Here is a 20,210-nt window from a genome sequence, read left to right on the forward strand (position 1 = left end):
GACTGATTTGCATATGGCCATGTCTGAACTGGGTTGGCAGAGTGGGCTAAAGAATGGTGATGGATTAAACCCAGATCTGTTGACTGGGTGTGAGTGTTTGATTGGTTCAGATGCTCTGTCCATCACCACCCCCTTTTGTACCACTTTGTTTGCCATAAGTTGGCAGGGTATGCTCAGACATTGAGTCCCTTGCTCACTTTGCCACTGGATTCAAGCAAGCCTGGCAGAAGACGGCTGAAATGCCAGAAACCGGTCCTAGGAAGCTTGATTCCAGTCCAGTGAAGGCATGGCTTGGTAGTTCGGGCTGGACTGTTCCCATGAGGCACAGGGTCGGACTGGTTTGCATATGGCCATGTCTGAACTGGGATTGCAGAGTGGGCTAAAGAACGGTGATGGATTAAACCCAGATCAGTTGACTGGGTGTGAGTGTTTGATTGGTTCAGATGCTCTGTCCATCACCACCCCCTTTTGTACCGCTTTGTTCGCCATAAATTGGCAGGGTATGCTAAGACATTGAGTCCCTTGCTCACTTTCCCACTGGATTCAAGCAAGCCTGGCTGAAGATGGCTGAAATGCCAGAAACCGGTCCTAGGAAGCTTGATTCCGGTCCAGGGAACGCATGGCTTGGCAGTTAGGACTGGATTGTTCCCATGAGGCACAGGGTCAGACTGGTTTGCAATAAGCATATGGCCTTGTCTGAACTGGGGTGGCAGAGTGGGCTAAAGAACGGTGATGGATTAAACCTAGATCAGTTGACTGGGTGTGAGTGTTTGATTGGTTCAGATGCTCCGTCCATTACCACCCCCTTTGCACCGCTTTGTTCGCCATAAGTTGGCAGGGTATGCTCAGACGTTGAGTCCCTTGCTCACTTTGAAACCGGATCCAAGCAATCCTGGCTGAAGACAGCTGAAATGCCAGAAAACGGTCCTAGGAAGCTTGATTCTAGTCCAGGGAAGGCATGGCTTGGCAGTTCGGGCTAGACTGTTCCCATGAGGCACAGGGTCAGACTGATTTGCATATGGCCATCTCTGAACTGGGGTCGCAGAGTGGGCTAAAGAATGGTGATGGATTAAACCCAGATCAGTTGACTGGGTGTGAGTGTTTGATTGATTCAGATGCTCTGTCCATCACCACCCCCTTTTGTACCGCTTTGTTCGCCATAAATTGGCAGGGTATGCTAAGACGTTGAGTCCCTTGCTCACTTTCCCACTGGATTCAAGCAAGCCTGGCTGAAGACGGCTTAAATGCCAGAAACTGGTCCTAGGAAGCTTGATTCTGGTCCAGGGAAGGCATGGCTTGGCAGTTAGGGCTGGACTGTTCCCATGAGGCACAGGGTCAGACTGGTTTGCATATGGCCATGTCTGAACTGGGGTGGCAAAGTGGGCTAAAGAACGGTGATGGATTAAACCCAGATCTGGTGACAGGGTGTGAGTGTGTGATTGGTTCAGATGCTCCGTCCATCACCACCCCCTTTTGTACCGCTTGTTTCGCCATAAGTTGTCAGGGTATGATCAGACGTTGAGTCCCTTGCTCACTTTGCCACTGGTTTCAAGCAAGCCTGGCTGAAGACGGCTGAAATGCCAGGAAGCAGTCCTAGAAAGCTGGATTCCGGTTTAGGGATGGCATGGCTTGGCAGTTCGGGCTGGACTGTTCCCATGAATCACAGGGTCAGGCTGATTTGCATATGGTCATGTCTGAACTGGGGTGGCAGAGTGCGCTAAGGAACGGTCATTGATTAAACCCAGATCTGTTGACTGGGTGTGAGTGTTTGATTGGTTCAGATGCTCCGTCCATCCCCACCCCCTTTTGTACCGCTTTGTTCGCCATAAGTTGGCAGGGTATGCTCAGACTTTGAGTCCCTTGCTCACTTTGCCACTGAATTCAAGGGAGCCTAGCTGAAGACAGCTGAAATGCCAGAAAACGTTCCTAGGAAGCTTGATTCTAGTCCAGGGAAGGCATGGCTTGGCAGTTCGGGCTAGACTGTTCCCATGAGGCACAGGGTCAGACTGATTTGCATATGGCCATCTCTGAACTGGGGTGGCAGAGTGGGCTAAAGAACGGTGATGGATTAAACCCAGATCTGTTGACTGGGTGTGAGTGTTTGATTTGTTCAGATGCTCCATCGATCACCACCCCCTTTTGTACCGCTTTGTTCGCCATAAGCTGGCAGGGTATGCTCGGACGTTGAGTCCCTTGCTCACTTTCCCACTGGATTCAAGCAAGCCTGGCTGAAGACGGCTGAAATGCCAGAAACCGGTCCTAGGAAGCTTGATTCCGGTCCAGGTAAGGCATGGCTTGGCAGTTAGGGCTGGACTGTTCCCATGAGGCACAGGGTCAAACTGTTTTGCATATGGCTGAACTGGGGTGGCAGAGTGGGCTAAAGAACGGTGATGGATTAAACCCAGATCAGTTGACTGGGTGTGAGTGTTTGATTGGTTCAGATGCTCTGTCCATTACCACCCCCTTTTGCACCGCTTTGTTCGCCATAAGTTGGCAGGGTATGCTCAGACGTTGAGTCCCTTGCTCACTTTGCCACTGGATTCAAGCAAGCCTGGCTGAAGACGGCTGAAATGCCAGAAGCCGTTCCTAGGAAGCTTGATTCCGGTCCAGGGAAGGCCTGGCTTGGCAGTTCGGTCTGGACTGTTCCCATGAGGCACAGGGTCAGACTGTTTTGCATATGGCCATGTCTGAACTGGGGTGGCAGAATGGGCTAAAGAATGGTGATGGATTAAACCCAGATCTGGTGACTGGGTGTGAGTGTGTGATTGGTTCAGATGCTCTGTCCATCACCACCCCCTTTTGTACCGCTTTCTTCGCCATAAGTTGGCAGGGTATGCTCAGACGTTGAGTCCCTTGCTCACTTTGCCACTGGATTCAAGCGAGCCTGGCTGAAGACGGCTGAAATGCAAGGAAAACGGTCCTAGGAAGCTTGATTCCAGTCCAGGGAAGGCATGGCTTGGCAGTTCGGGCTAGACTGTTCCCATGAGGCACAGGGTCGAACTGATTTGCATATGGCCATCTCTGAACTGGGGTGGCAGAGTGGGCTATAGAACGGTGATGGATTAAACCCAGATCAGTTGACTGGGTGTAAGTGTTTGATTGGTTCAGATGCTCCGTCCATCACTACCCCCTTTTTTACCGATTTGTTCCCCATAAGTTGGCAGGGTATGCTCCGACGTTGTGTCCTTTGCTCACTTTGCCACTGGATTCAAGCAAGCTTGGCTGAAGATGGCTGAAATGCCATAAAACGGTCCTAAGAAGCTTGATTCCGGTCCAGGGAAGGCATGGATTGGCAGTTCGGGCCAGACTGTTCCCATGAGACACAGGGTCAGACTGATTTGCATATGGCCATTTCTGAACTGGGGTGGCAGAGTGGGCTAAAGAACGGTAATGGATTAAATCCAGATCTGTTGACTGGATGTGAGTGTTTGATTGGTTCAGATAATCCTTCCATCACCACCCCCTTTTGTACCGCTTTGTTCGCCATAAGTTGGCAGGGTATGCTCAGACGTTGAGTCCCTTGCTCACTTTGCCACTGGATTCAAGCAAGCCTGGTGGAAGACGGCTGAAATGCCAGAAACCAGTCCTAGGAAGCTTGATTCCAGTCTAGGGAAGGCATGGCTTGGCAGTTCAGGCTGGACTGTTCCTATGAGGCACAGGGTCAGACTGATTTGCATATGGCCATTTTTGAACTGGGGTGGCAGAGTGGGCTAAAGAACGGTGATGGATTAAACCCAGATCTGTTGACTGGGTGTGAGTGTTTGATTGGTTCAGATGCTTCGTCCATCACCACCCCCTTTTGTACCGCTTTGTTTGCCATAAGTTGGAAAGGTATGCTCAGACGTTGAGTCCCTTGCTCACTTTGCCACTGGATTCAAGCAAGCCTGGCTGAAGACGGCTGAAATGCCAGAAACCGGTCTTAGGAAGCTTGATTCTGGTCCAGGGAAGGCATGGCTTGGCAGTTTGAGCTGGATTGTTCCCATGAGGCACAGGGTCAGACTGATTTACTTTTGGCCATGTCTGAACTGGTGTGGCAGAGTGGGATAAAGAACGGCGATGGATTAAACCCAGATCTGTCGACTGGGTGTGAGTGTTTGATTGGTTTAGATGCTCCGTCCATCACCACCCCCTTTTGTACCGCTCCTCCAGGATGCAACATCTTTCATTCCTTTCTGGAAGTTGAGCCTGGTGGAATGGGGTCCTTGGAGAGGGAGAGGCTGAGCTGGGTGTCGTCGGCATAGGATACTATGCTGAGTCCGTGCTGTCGGACGATGGCGGCCAGGGGTCCATGTAGATGTTGAAGAGCGTGGGGTTAAGTGATGATCCTTCGGGTACTCTGCAGTTGATTTCTGTCGGTGCGGAGAGGAAGGGTGGGAGTCTGATTATATGGGTTCTGCTGGTGAGGAAGGAGCAGATCCAGTCGAGGGCGGTTTCCTGTATTCGTGCGTAGCAGAGTCTGCCGGTGAGTGTGCGGTGGGAGAAAGTGTTGAATGCTGCAGAGAGGTCGAGTAGGATCAGGGCTGTGGTGTTTCCTTGCTCGAGTAACATGCAGATGTTTTCTGTGGTGGTGAGTAGAGCGGTCTCGGTGCTGTGGTTGCTTCAGAATCCTGATTGGGAGGGATCGTCGATGGAGTTTTCTTCGATGAATCTTATCAGCTGGGCGTTGACGGTCTTCTCAGTGACTTTGGCCAAGAACTGGAGGACGGAATTCAGCCGGTTGTACATTAGGATGAGTGTGTGTACATGTATTGTCCTCCATCTGCACAGATGCTGGCCTATATTTTCTGAGGATAATATAATATTTAAACAGATTGGGTTTGCTGAGCATGTCTACATTTACAAAGACATTGACTGTTTAGTGACACCCTGTGCATGACATCTGTGCGTTGTCAATGACATACGTACTCTTACTCTTATGATATGTTCCAAAATGTGTGGGTGTGTTCTGGGCTATGGCACGACTTTTGCTGTCACATTGGTGTGGCTCCCTACACACTCACAGTCTGGTATGTATGTTAGCAATGTTGGATTGTATTTTGAGGGATGTGCTCCTTGTTCTCCTCTCATTGTGCACCTGGGAATAGCTGTGAGTAGCAGCTTGTGTTACTGCTTTGAGTTGTGCCGTATCACATTATGTATATTGGCCTTGTCCTCCATGGACAAATGAGTTAACCAAGTCTGCCTTCTTGAGTTTTATTGGCACTTAGCTTAGTTTGCTTGTGTTCTGCTCAGGAGACTTGCACCTCGTCTTCCACCCAGGGCAGCTTACTCCTCATAGACAAAGGCTCACTTACGGTAGGTGGAGTAGAGTGGCAAGGAGGCTGACACTGCTGCATGATGTTGGACTTGTATACAACTCCCATCAATTCCTTGTGCACATGACACCACGCAACAGTGTCGGCCATCATGCTGGTGCACTTCCATTCACTGTCTGGTAGCCATTGGCCCTGACGAAAAGGTTGCTTTGAGTGTGTGTAGGGATGTGTGCTATGACTCCAACTCCCATCAGGCCCTGTCTTCCATACACTTTCCGAGCCAGACCAAACAACACACCTGTCACTATGCATTCACTGAGAGTACCAGCAAGATGGGTGAAATTGGTGACTGGTGTGAGGAGCACAAGGCCATATTGTCAGTTTGGGTCACAGCAATGGTATTTTGCTTCAGGATCAACACCTTCTAGCAGTGCAAGTCATCTTGTGAGTACACCTCCCCACACTGTGATGTAGCCATAGGCCCAGATGGATAATTTGGAATGTGTGTGAAGAGGAGTGTTAGGTGTGACTACAACTCCCATCACGCTTGTACCAACACCTACCTTCCCAGCCATCCCAGAACCCCCTTCCTATAACTCAACTTTACTGGGAGTGAATGTGTGCAGAGAGATGGCTGACACAGGTGACTGGTGTTCAGATCCCATAGTTTACTGTGAGTTAGCAATAAGAATGTACATGTTCTGAAATGGTGAGATTTCAAGTTACTTTACAGGTATATTGTTAGTCAAATTGGCATACACATTACATGCTCTTTTGCTCTTGTTTTCTTAGCTTTGTTAACAGTGTTTGAGTGTGGCTGTGTATTTGTTAACATTATTGGCTATTTGAGTATGTACTCACCAGGCTCTGGTGCTCCTGGTATTACATAGACGCCCTCCGGCGGAAGGATGGCACGCACCTTCTCCATCCAGGAAGTGAAGTGCATGAGTGGTGCAGGAGGGCCACCACCGGTCCCCTGACTCAGGGCATGGTCTCTGGCCAGCAGCTTCTTGACCCTCCTTCGCACATTATAGTACCTGTTCCTGATATTATCCATTGTGCCAAGGCAAAGTGCTTGAGCATTCACTTTGTTGACTATCTTCTCCCATATCTTATTTCTCTGGGACGGGGGTCTGTTGGACTAAGTTCCTAAATAGCTGTGGTTCTACTGTGATAATTTCACTTCCAACTTTTTCTCTGTGAACTTCATGATTTTGGCTCTTTATATGCATAGAGTTGTGGGTGTGGTTGATGATTAGATCCGTTTTTTGTATTGTTAATGCTTGTTTGGACATTTTCTGTCTGTTTCTGTTTTACTTTACTGATCAAAACCAATACTTTATGTTGACAGCACCAGATGCTTAATCATGTATTTGCGGGGTGGTCCGAGTGTGTCCCATACACGCTAAGCTATCTTTCAGCATTTACTTACGAGTCGGTTCCATCTGCTTTGTTTAAGGAGGATTCGCTCAGACTTATTGTTTCCATACGAGTCGGACATTCATATTGTTCTCTGTGCGAGTCATTTGGATTTGGCAAGCATTGCATCGTACTCCGTTGTTCAGACTGGGCACGTACGAGTCCTTTGGAAGGCATTCCCGATCTGAGTCGTTGGTAAGGCTTTCCCAACGAGATCATAATCAGGCCATAAAATGTAATTAAGTTAATTCCCACAATATAGCCCCACAATACACACAACCCGCTCCTAAAATGTACCTAACAAAACATTATTTCCATAATTAACATAATTAATTTTCAATTTATAATTAATATAAATTAAAAATTAATTATTACTAAATTAAAATTAATTTACTTCTCACTCTATACTCCTACAAAACCCACAACCAGCACATGACATTTTCCTTAATAAAGAAATGTCACAATTAACTTAATAAATCAAATTGTGGATATTAATTAAAAACAAATTGTTATTAGTTAATTATAATTACATTTTTGCCCCCTGAATGCCTATAAACCCACGACCCACAACTAAAATATAACTTTAAAAAACATATTGCATAATTAACATAATTGATTATCAAATAAATAATTAATATTGATAAACAGCAAATTGTTTATTAATTATAATTACATTAATTTCCACCCTGTACCCCTATAAACCCACAACTAGCTACGGTACTAAAAATCAAACATTTTAATAAAATGAAACGTGTTATCTACTAAAAATATACAAGTATAATTGAAAACATAAACAATATTTATTCAAAAACTTTATAGGATATACATTTAAATATATAGTAAAATATATTACAAAGTATTTAAAATGATATTATTAACAACTATATTTTTGTACACACTATTAATGACTTCGATACTTTCAAAATTGATATTATTTTCGTGAAATCGATCTTCTTGACAATGATATTCTTGTAGATGATTTTTCCATATCACAATATTTTGTACACAATATTTTGCTAGGATGATATTTTGGCTTCGATATTAAGTACAGCCAGGAAATGTAAACTTAATACTGATAAGTTTAATTAACTTTTAAAAAAACATTAAACATTTGGAACATTTATAGTGTACTTCTAATTTCAAATTCCACCTTAATAAGTTACTTAATGCTAAATGCCATTTTATTGAGATTTCTGCTGAACATGCAACTGTTTATTTACTTAAGTCTAGTGCCAAATATTACAGCTGACAAAAAAGCCAGTAAAATCTTAAAAAATTATCTGAAGATTCGGAAAGAGTACATTATAGTGGACTTTGTTTTAAAGGAGGACAATAACCCTCCAGCTGGAAACTCTCAAATCTTGAAGGAGTTTAATTCCTATTATTCTAATGTATACACTTAAGATTCACTCCCTTTCTCCTCAATCATTTTCACAATTTCTATCTTCTATTTATAAAGAACACAACTCCTCTATTGACCTTTATGCTTTGGAAAGAGAAGATTACTGTTCATGAAGTCATCATGTCAATGAATATACTTAAGAAAGGCAATGCCCTAGGTCCTGTTGAATTACCAATTGAATTTCAAAAATCATATTACCTAAACTTTTCAAGTTATTTTCATTTTTATTAATAATAAATGAACAAAGGGAACATTCTAAGAAGCTTTAATCCTACTTATCCTAAGGAGGGTGAAGATCCCACATTTTGCAAAAAATATAGACTATCTGGATTATAAAATGTTTGGAAAACTCATTGCTTTTTGGCTTATTGGTTGAGAACAAACAGGATTTGTTAGTGGCAGGAACCTGATGGACGACTCTATCTTAATATAATGAGCAAATCACATTAATTTAAATATTCTTCAGCAGGGACCTCTATAGAAAGCTATTGGCCATATGAATTGGTCCTTCCTTTTCAATGCTCTTAAGTGGTTTGGTTTTGGTCTGTATTTTCTTAGTTTGGATTCTCTCCTATACTCATCCCTGATGCCTAATATCTTTGTTGAAGTTCTGCTATCAAATCACTTTTCATTATACAGAAGTGCAGGCAAGGCTGTCTGCTTTCGCCTCAGCTTTTTATTTTGGCTTTAGAACCTTTCCTCTTTGGGATTTGGCAAAAGGTTTTTTATATAGTAAGAAACAGAGATTAAATTAGCTGTATATGCAAGGACATTTTGTTGTTTGTATGTAACTGATCCTCTTTGTTGCTGACTATTTTTAATGAAGTAAATAATTTTGCTATGATTTTGGGTTATAAACACTGACAAATGTGAAACTCTCCCTTTCCATTTTTCTTCTCTTTCCCATTCTTTTTTCTCTGCTATTTTGAATATATCACTATTGTCAAATAATCATCACTTTTATATTATATTATATTATATTATATTATATTATATTATATAATATTATATTATATTATATTATATTATATATCATTTTATTATTAAGAGATGACTTGTTATTCATTGCGTCTTAGGGGCGATTACAATGCCGTACGGACCTGAGTCCACCGGGCATCCGTCTGGAACTGATACCTAAAGTCCTCCAGTCGTTGGTTCCAGCCCAGAAATAAGGATGCAACTGAGCAGGAGTTTGGTCGCAAACCTATACTTTGCTATGGGAGCATGCATTCTGAATGGAATGCATGCTCTCTTAGCAAAATGCTATAGTGCAGTTCATCCCTGCACCCGAACCAGGCACCTCAAGGTACCTGCCACTGGGTGAAGGGATCAACATGGGATACCTGAGGGTACCATTCTGTGGCCTTGAACCCATGGGGGCCCTGCTGGGTACTCCCCAAAGCTGTTTCCACTGCCTTTTTGTGCCAGAAAGGCAATTACAAAATGGCAGTGGGAAACTGCCATCAGAATCTCGTGGCCAGAAAGAGGTGGCAGGGGGTTACATGTGGGCTTTCTTAATGGCGGTCGGGCTCTCTAAGCCCGTCGTAAGCCGATCGGAAGACTGGTTTGGATTCCCTTCTGACTGAGCCCATCGAAATGGCCAAGTCCATGAATCTGAACTATTGATTATGATGCTGGCAGGAGGACCCTGACCGACGGTCGGAGCCCTTCCTGCCCGCATCGTAATCGGTTCCATTATCTATAATAACTTTTTATTCAAACTTAGTTCTGCCCTTCTTATAGTGAATGTAGAATAAAGTGCCTAGTCAGAATGTATTCACAGCTACATTTGTGCAATTGAGGTGCTCCCAGAAAGAGAACATTATGGGTGTACCACCTTGTTGAAAACAATACCATCCTCCATCTGACCAATTGTTATCTCATTTCTCAAATAGCTTCTCAGGATTCATGTCTGGGATTCTGGGCTCATTGGTAGCTCTGCACTGGTCCAAGTCATCTTTTTGTTTAAATGGCTGCACAGTGTGAAAGGAGAGTGCAGTGGTCTACTTCTCCAGTGCTTCTCTAGAAGCATTTTGCTGCTCATCAGCAGAGGATTTCTTTGTTCACGTCGCCTTGTTCTGAAGAACAAGCATATGTTCTTCTTGCAGAAATTAAGCACATACATTATTTGGACTAACAATATGGGTCATTTACATTTTGTGATGATGTCTTGGAAAATTTCACTAGTCCTGCGTAAACCAAGGTCTGCAGGTACGTAACGGGGTGTCTCCCAATAAAAAGACCCTCATATACGTGTTTTAAAGTTCTTAGGTTCTCTTAGCGGTATATGATGTGTCCCCGCTCTTGTTTTACACGTGCGTGTGTAATCCTTGGGTCAATTCTTTGTGTGCACCCTCCGCCAGGAGGCTTTACCTTTGGTTTAAGGCAGTAGTGATCGTGGAAAAGTGGGTGGTGGGGTAGTGGTGACAGTTTTTTAAAAAAAAAAACCTGGAAAGCCAGATAAGGTACTTTAATCGGTCTGGATTTGGGTACAAATTATTCAAAATTGTGCTGCTGTGGAATCTGTTATGAGTTCAAGTGCACTTTATAATTGTGGTTAAAAAGGTCGACATGTTTCAGCCTTAAGTGCCAAAAGGTCAGTAGGCTTTCTTCAGGACCAGGGAGTGGTGAAGTGACTAATAGTGAAAAGAATAGGTAAATTTAGAACCTGATTCTTCTGGCAGTAGAAGGTCTTATTGTACCTGCAAAGTGAAAACAAACATACACACAACAGATAGGGGAGATAGGGATAGGGAAAGACACAAATTATGTACAATTGTACAATCTCAAAATCAGGTGATTTTGAAAAGTAACTAAACAATGGCAATACTTAGCGCAGAATCACGGTCATATCAGGCGTCAACTCTTCCATACTCATGCTTCAGTGGAGTAGGTGATTATGCAAATACTGTAGTGCTGTGCCCTTAGTTCTAATGCTTACAGTGTCATTCCAATATTCAGGTGAGTAATTATCATTGAAAACCTTATAATCGTTTTTTATCAAGTGGCATGCTTGTAGTGAGACACACATTGCTTGCTGTGTATATTATTATCTTGTATCATTCGATATTTATAGTTCTATTTAGTGAGTTCACACAGTGCTCGTTAATATATGTATGCCAATACGCCCATTTGATGTTGTTTCAGAATGTGTTTGTTGTTATCGTGGTAACATTCTGCGTGAGGAATCGATTATATATCTCCTTTTCAATTCGTGCTATTGTCCATGTGATAAGCAATTTATCCTATGTAAAAATAGGGTTTTTGTAATACTGTTGTTATTATGGTGTCGCTTGATGGGAAATGTGCTAAAATGACTAGCCCTTTAAAATTACACCTCGTTGTCTGCCTACGTTCGCGGCAAGAGCGGTACTGAAGCCGTTCTGCTCGATGTGTGTTGGTGACATTTAAGTCAAAGGTAGCAGTGTTTTGGGCGGTGTGAATTTTGATGACAAATAATCCCCATGCACGGCGTGAGCCATGTACATGGTGCCGGTCGTGTGGCGTTTCATTACGGCGGTTATCGGTAAATTCATACCTCTACAAACAGAGCAATTTGCCTCTTCGGGGGTCGCGGCTTTTAGGATGGAGGTTTCACTAAAAATGAGGCAGAGATTAGGCGTTAAGAAGACTGAAAATATACTTGCGGTTTCGTGGTGAATTGTCACGAGTACCCCGCCATACCTGGTTCCTTCTCATCCTTGCCTGCATACTTGTGCTGACTCTGCCCAGCAACGCCCGGAATACGTCGCAGGGCGGTTGCTGGGAGGTTCATATTCCCAAGAAATGGAAATAGAAGAAGTATTTAGTCTCGGTTTTGAAATACTGATATGCCGATTTATGAGGGGTTAGTGTAATTTCCAACAAAGTTAATTAAACACTCTATGGCATATTTAACTTCTGAGTTATGCTAATACAGGCGCATAGTTTTGGTCTGACTTAATGAAAGGCTGCTCGTTTCATGAGTGGATCTTTGTTTCCAAACAAATGCAAAGTTATTTATGATTTATTTCGAGGTTATGGTTGACAAAAAAATATGTAGGAATCGCTTATAGATAAAAGCGTTTTTTTCAAAAGGTGTGATTGATCGTGGGAAACTTATATTGCTTTTTGCTTCATATTACGAAAGTGTAGGTTTCAGGTTAGATAGGGAGGCTTGTAGTGACCTCGAGATGGTGTTTGGAAATTACTCTAGGGTTTTTATGGGGCAAAATAGCACTTATACAGTTCTGGGATGGTTAAGGCACTGAATAATACAGTATTTGGATTGAGCTGGGGAGAACAGTGAGCAGACGCTGCCGCACAAACAGTCCTCTCGGTAGGTATTAGTTATGTCATCTGTTAAGGGATAGCCACGGAATGGAGTCGTTCAGGCCTCTTGTATCCGTTTGGAGCCTGTGCACCCAACGTTGCTCCTTTTTGAACAGGATTTTTGTACCATTGCTGTCTATTGTATCAAGTGTCTCAAGGATCACCCATTGTAGGTCATTAGCAGTATGGCCTGATTCTATGTAGTGTGTAGACATTTTGGTGGTCATCCTCTTGCAGTTCACGTTACTTCGATGTTCTCCAAGTCGTTGCTTTGCCTTCCGACACGTCATGCCAATATATCTCATCTGGCAAGGGCATGTGATCATGTAAATGACATGGCTCATGTTGCAATTGGTGTGTCGTCGTAATTCCCACTTGAAATTTGGGAGTAACTGTAATGCCTTTGTCGGTTTTGTTTTGTCACAAGCTACACATGTGCCGCATGGATAGTGTCCTGTCACAGGTGGATTGTCCCACAACCTTAACTGTTCTTTCTTTTTCTTAGGAGGTGGTCTTGTGTGTACCAAAAGGTCCTTTAGATTGCGGCTTCTTCTATTCGTGAACCTTGGTTTTGGTCAGTTTAAGGTGTTGGATGTTACGATTTTCCAGTTTTTATTGATGATTTTCTTTACCTGGTTCGTTACCGGGCTATAGGTCCTGACACATGTAGTTCTCTCTTCCAGTGGTCTAGAATTGGTCTCTAGAAGGGCTTCTCTTGGTTGGTTGCGCGCTCTCTTTTTGCAGGTGATTACTCTTTTGGGGTATTGGCGGTCCATAAGTTTCTCACATAGATCATCTGCTTGTATCTTGTAGTCAGTGCTTTAACCATCCCAGAACTGTATAAGTGCTATTTTGCCCCATAAAAACCCTAGAGTAATTTCCAAACACCATCTCGAGGTCACTACAAGCCTCCCTATCTAACCTGAAACCTACACTTTCGTAATATGAAGCAAAAAGCAATATAAGTTTCCCACGATCAATCACACCTTTTGAAAAAAACGCTTTTATCAATAAGCGATTCCTACATATTTTTTTGTCAACCATAACCTCGAAATAAATCATAAATAACTTTGCATTTGTTTGGAAACAAAGATCCACTCATGAAACGAGCAGCCTTTCATTAAGTCAGACCAAAACTATGCGCCTGTATTAACATAACTCAGAAGTTAAATATGCCATAGAGTGTTTAATTAACTTTGTTTAGAAATTACACTAACCCCTCATAAATCGGCATATCAGTATTTCAAAACCGAGACTAAATACTTCTTCTATTTCCATTTCTTGGGAATATGAACCTCCCAGCAACCGCCCGCGATGTATTCCGGGCGTTGCTGGGCAGAGTCAGCACAAGTATGCAGGCAAGGATGAGAAGAAACCAGGTATGGCGGGGTACTCGTGACAATTCACCACGAAACCGCAAGTATATTTTCAGTCTTCTTAACGCCTAATCTCTGCATCATTTTTAGTGAAACCTCCACCCTAAAAGCCGCGACCCCCGAAGAGGCAAATTGCTCTGTTTGTAGAGGTATGAATTTACAGATAACCGCCGTAATGAAACGATACACGACCGGCACCATGTACATGGCTCACGCCGCGCATGGGGATTATTTGTCATCAAAATTCACACCGGCCAAAACACTGCTACCGTTGACTTAAATGTCACCAACACACATCGAGCAGAACGGCTTCAGTACCGCTCTTGCCGCGAACGTAGGCAGGTGTAATTTTAAAGGGCTAGTCATTTTAGCACATTTCCCAACAAGCGACACCATAATAACAACAGTATTACAAAAACCCTATTTTTACATAAGATAAATTGCTTATCACATGGACAATAGCAGGAATTGAAAAGGAGATAGATAATCGATTCCGCACGCAAAATGTTACCACGATAACAACAAACACATTCTGAAACAACATCAAATGGGCATATTGGCATACATATATTAACGAGCACTGTGTGAACTCACTAAATAGAACTATAAATATCGAATGATACAAGATAATAATATACTCAGCAAGCAATGTGTGTCTCACTACAAGCATGCCACTTGATAAAAAACGATTATAAGGTTTTCAATGATAATTACTCACCTGAATATTGGAATGACACTGTAAGCATTAGAACTAAGGGCACAGCACTACAGTATTTGCATAATCACCTACTCCAATGAAGCATGAGTATGGAAGAGTTGACGCCTGATTTGACCGTGATTCTGCGCTAAGTATTGCCATTTTTTAGTTACTTTTCAAAATCACCTGATTTTGAGCTTGAACAATTGTACATAATTTGTGTCTTTCCCTATCCCTATCTCCCCTATCTGTTGTGTGTATGTTTGCTTTCACTTTGCAGGTACAATGCGACCTTCTACTGCCAGAAGAATCAGGTTCTAAATTTACCTATTCTTTTCACTATTAGTCACTTCACCACTCCCTGGTCCTGAAGAAAGCCTACTGACCTTTTGGCACTTAAGGCTGAAACATGTCGACCTTTTTAACAAAAATTATAAAGTGCGCTTGAATTCATAACAGATTCCACAGCAGCACAATTTTGAATAATTTGTACCCGAATCCAGACCGATTAAAGTACCTTATCTGGGTGTCTGTTTTTTTTTTTTAAACTGTCACCACTACCCCACCACCCACTTTTCCACGATCACTACTGCCTTAAACCAAAGGTAAAACCTCCTGGCGGAGGGTGCACACAAAGAATTGACCCAAGGATTACGCACGCACGTGTAAAACAAGAGCGGGGACACATCATATACCGCTACGAGAACCTAAGAACTTTAAAACACGTGTATGAGGGTCTTTTTATTGGGAGACACTCCGTTACGTACCTGCAGACCTTGGTTTACGCAGGACTAGTGATCCTTTCCCCCACTTGATTATAAATATCCAAACGGAGACTGAAAGGATCCTGACTCTCTCTCCTCAAATTGATCATACGATGTCTTGGAAAAGCCTCGACAAACATGATTTAGAACTATCCATTGAATAGACAGAACCTTTGGAAATGGCAAAACTAATTACTGTAACCGTTTGGTCTTTAAGACAATCACAAACAGCTTAAATGATCAAAGTGTTGCATAAGGGCTCTATGACATTGAATTGTGTTTTCCAATGGCTGTGCTGGCTGAGTTCTCCAGGCATAGAGAGAGTGCTGGAAAGGAGGAGAACAGAGGGGAGAAATATATTATGCAGCCCAAGGCAAAACCATATTCAGAACTCCTTACTGCGGGTGTCATTATCTCAGCACAAAAGGGATGCATTCTGTTCCCTACCTGAATCTAACCCATCCCCCCCAGGAGCATATACCTTCATAAGTTTCATTGGCAAAGCCAATCAGTCTTGCTTTGCCAATTAATGACATTGCTAGTTGTCTCTGCAAATGGTTAAAGATCGGTCCAACAAGTACAGAAAAAGTTACAGCAAGCGCATATCTTGGAGTAATAACTTGTATTCTTCCAACATTGCCATGACTTTGTGTCTTGGTGTAAGCTGTTAGCCACCTTGTAAGAGTATTACTATAAATCATACAATATAACTTTTTAAGATAGAAGTCATGTTATATCTAAATAAAATGGGAAGTCTATTTTAGAATGCTAAAACATGTATTTTGTGCACTTATTGGTATACTGTTCCAACATTAGAGTCATGTTGAGTCCACACGAAATGTAATTACCATCTCAAAAGTACACAATCTACAATTTCAAGATGATTTTGCCAATGTTGGTGCAATTCTTTAAGAATGAGTGAAGCCAATAGAAACAGTGGCAGGCAGCAGTCTGTGGGGTGAGGTTATGGAAAGAAAGGAAGGAGAGAGAGACCCTTATGACCTTATTACGATGTCAGGCTGTCCCACTCGACCGATTATGATGCGAATGAACATTGTTTGGCCGGACTCTCATTGTTCCCTATGGGAGCCCGTGCTCTGCCATATAACACAGACTTCCATGTGGAAATGGGTTTCGTATGTACAACCATGCACCCTGTTGCAGGCACCCCATGGTGCCAGCCACACAGTGCAGGGTTTTACAGGGGGGTTCCTCAGGTACCCCCTTGGCCCCCAACTGGAGGCCGCGGGGTGAAGGGGGGCCGCTAGTGGCCCCCAAATTCACTTTCTGACAGCCTTTTCATGTCGGACAGGCCGACTCAGAAAGGCTGTTGGAAATCGATCTTGTAATCTGTCAGCCAGAAACACTGTTACCAGAGGGGCAGGATGCAGTTCTGACTGACACGACTTCTCCGAGAGCCAGTCATAACAGATTTGGAAAAACTACACAGTTTACCTTGCTAGCATGAACAAATTGTAAACCGACCGAGTCAATCGGAAGGGTTCCCACTCAGTCGAGGAAACTTCAAATGTCCGGCAGAGGCTTTTTCTCCCGATATCGCAATGAGGACTGAAGTTACAGCAATAGAGTCAGTGGTGAAAGGTGGGGGAGGGACCAATAAGGGCATAGGAAAGGAGGCCAAGGTGGACTGAACAAGGTGGGTTCATTGTTTATGACAGTCTATGCCACTCTAGAAAGAGATTTGTCACCTTTAAATCAAGCTAATTTCTACTCCACTTGGGACAGTCACCCGAAACTTTCAGTACAGATCCACTGCAGACAACGATACAAGCACCTTAGTCCCATTTCAGTCTACTAATTTCATCAACATTTTGTACCCTTGCTTTGTTTATTTTCCTTATTTCATATGTTTACAGTGAACAGGACATCCATTTTCAAGAATGGCCTAAACGGGTTGTGCAAACGCACAAATCTTTGGGATGTTCGCTCACCAAACACGTTTCCTACCTGAGGATACCTGTAGATTGCTAGGAGCTCAGCCATTGAGAAGGATGTTGCAGATGACAGGTCTCCAATAAAGCCAACCAGTGTGCCATTACTCTGACAGCTGTAGTTTGGAACTGGATACTCCCTCCTTGACAATATGTTAATCGTGGCTTGAAGAGCTTTCATCACACTATTGCAAGAGTCATAGATCTGATAACCCAGTGTAAAGTTTCCTAAGAGATTAGGGTTTCTGTTGATCTCTTCTGTGGCATAGATTAGAGCCAGCAGGTGCCGAAGATGGCGGAAGGATGCCCTGAAAGATAAATAGCTAATTTGGCCCATTGTTCATGAAATTCATATTTTAGCAATTAGAACAACAACATTAACACTACCAGTTGACACCAAATGTAAATGTGTTGCATGTATTCTCCTTAGACTGTGTTGCAAAAAATGAGTCTCTACTGATACCATGAATCCACATAAAAAAGTGCATTTAAAAATAGATAATGGTAATGGAATGTGGCATAAACATACACAAATGTGAAGCTGCAGGTGCTAAAAGCATTGATGTTATACTATGTGAAAGTATCATTGTCACTGGGTGTATTGTTATATGTATGGTGTTCAATTGGGTTGGAATAGTGTAAATAGCTTCAACAAACTTTTTCTTCCTGATAGCAAAAGTCACCAGTGCCCAGATTCTTTATGTGGTGCTTGTCAAAGAAGTGATATTGTGAAGGTGTTCTTGACATGTTGTTTGGGGTAAAACTCTAGCTGTTGTGATGAAAGGAGTGATAGAAAGAGGGGCTTTAACTTCTTATTCTCCTCATTGAGGACATAGACTGCAGACACAAACTAACGTCCTGATCATGAAACGCACAGCTTGCAGTTCCGCAAAGGGAGACCTGCACACCTTCAACACCTCATCAGAAACAAACTGGAATAAAGTGTCCAAATTGTTGACTGTGTGTGTGACCTGAGGCAAATTGCAGTGGAAGTTATCACCTGTCAGGCAGTAAGGACTGCAAAGGGGGGGCAAATGGTGTAAAGCTTGTGGTGTCCCTCTGAATAGTTAAATGTGGGCATGACAAGCAATACCGATGAGTTGTAGATTTCCCAGTTCTGATTTCATGGAGACGGATTCTCACCTCTATCCATGAGGAGGCAGTAAACTACAGCTTGCTAGTGAGCAGTGGTCAGACAAGTATCTTGGGTCTGTTGTTTGTTTCCTGTAGTAAATGAGCATGGACAATGTTGTCTAGGAGGCAATAAGGACAAGTTCCTCACTTCAGGAAAGCACAATGAGCAGTCCATCTTCTCCAGCTGCCTAGGGACCTGGCTGGCAAGGATCTATTTAGGGGCTTTGAGGCTGACACACAATGTTCTAGTTTGACATCTTGGAGATGCAGCCAAGCATGAGACAGCAATCAAGCTTGATGGTGGTGTGAACAGAGTTCTCATTGGTGTCAAACACCACATAACTAAGCAGAGGTGTCTAATATATCTATATCTCCTTTGTAGGCCTTGGTACTGTAGTGCAGAGGCAATATATTCATGGGTGATGGGGTTTACTTCTGGGTTTCTAGCTAACAGCTTTGGTAGCAATCCTCATCATAGTGGAGGTCATCAAGGGAACACAGTCGTTCATTACCCTGGGTTACTCTTGAACACGCTTTAGATGACACAAAGCAGAGATCTCCAAGACCTTGGAATGTGGCTCAAAGGCATGTAAAGTCTCAGACTTTTGAAGGCATTCCCATATAATTCTAGGCATTATCCAAGTCTACATGTAAAGATAGGTGCCCATGACTGATAAGAAACTACCCCTTGCCATAGTTGAATCAACATTTACAGCAAGATTACGAGTTTGGTGGTCCATGGATGCCGTTCTGGAGGTGGCGGTGCAATGGCACTGAGCCCCATGGTCCACCCAACCCTATTACAAGTTACGATGTCTACCAATTTGAGAACTGTTGCTGCTCTGTCATTACCGCCACCCCCCACACAGCGTGGCAGTAGCGGTTGTGCAAAATCTGGCTCTGGGAGGCAAAGACCACCACAAAACCCTCCTGGCCTATCACAAATTGCATTTCAGCTGGCAGAAGTGATACAGGCTAACCTCCAGATAAGATGCAGCAAAAAGGGAGTGATATAAGGAAAAAAACTCACTTTCACTCACCTCAACAAGGTACCTGCCGCCATGGAGGCCATCCTACCCACCAAGCCACTGCTCTACCTGATCAACCACCTCCAAAACAGACCCTATCACGGACACGATTTCCGGTGAGTCACACAAATCCAACTTATCATTGTTCACACAGTTAAACAAAGTGATGCCTTAGCTCAGGGAAAGGAGGTGGGGTATCTAAGTACAAATCCAGTATACATGGGGTTTACATCTTAATGTAAAGTAACAAGATGATGGATTAAATATGCTAGGTTCCCTCGTTGTGTCATACGTCTGTACAACACAAGCAATTACGTACACAAATGGGCATGTGACAGTATCATGATGAAACTGAAGGTGACATCTGCATCAATTTGTATACACCAATGCCAACACCACAACACACTGTTACATTTCACACACACTTGACATTTTATGACTCAGCAACTACACAACTATATGTCACAAATCGGGCACCTCATCATTGAAGAAATATAGCCAAAGTCCCTTGAGAGCACTACAACTACCATTTTGCTTTTCCATCCAAACTCTGATCAAAATACCTCACTGAACATCACACCATCCCATTGTGCACATCCTCCACCCATTGCTGACCTCATTATTGAACAGTCTTAAAATTCAAATACACCTTCTCGCATTCACAGCTGTAGAGGACTCACACATATCCCACATCAAAAGGCAATGTCACTCCTTGGCATCTCATGGAAGCAATGAGGAAATTCGATAGAGAGCATAGTATAAACACTACTTTCCCAATACTCAATCCACCATTGTAGGAAACATGAAACACCACACATTAACTAGCACATGGATGAAAAAGTACAATTACACTGGTCACATGAATTAACTGT

General features: G+C 43.1%; 1 protein-coding gene across 1 annotated transcript in view; it reads right to left on the bottom strand.

Annotated features, from left to right (window-relative positions):
- Window positions 1–20,210, bottom strand: part of LOC147725843 (extracellular calcium-sensing receptor-like) — a 425,517-nt gene that overhangs the window by 339,532 nt on the left and 65,775 nt on the right. Inside the window, exon 2 of the mRNA XM_086963370.1 lies at window positions 17,193–17,484. Coding sequence (XP_086819496.1) covers window positions 17,193–17,484 — 292 coding nt within the window. The remainder of the gene's footprint in view (window positions 1–17,192; window positions 17,485–20,210) is intronic.

The sequence above is a fragment of the Lissotriton vulgaris genome, chromosome 3_1 (genome assembly GCF_964263255.1).
Source record: "Lissotriton vulgaris chromosome 3_1, aLisVul1.2, whole genome shotgun sequence".
NCBI lineage: Eukaryota > Metazoa > Chordata > Amphibia > Caudata > Salamandridae > Lissotriton > Lissotriton vulgaris.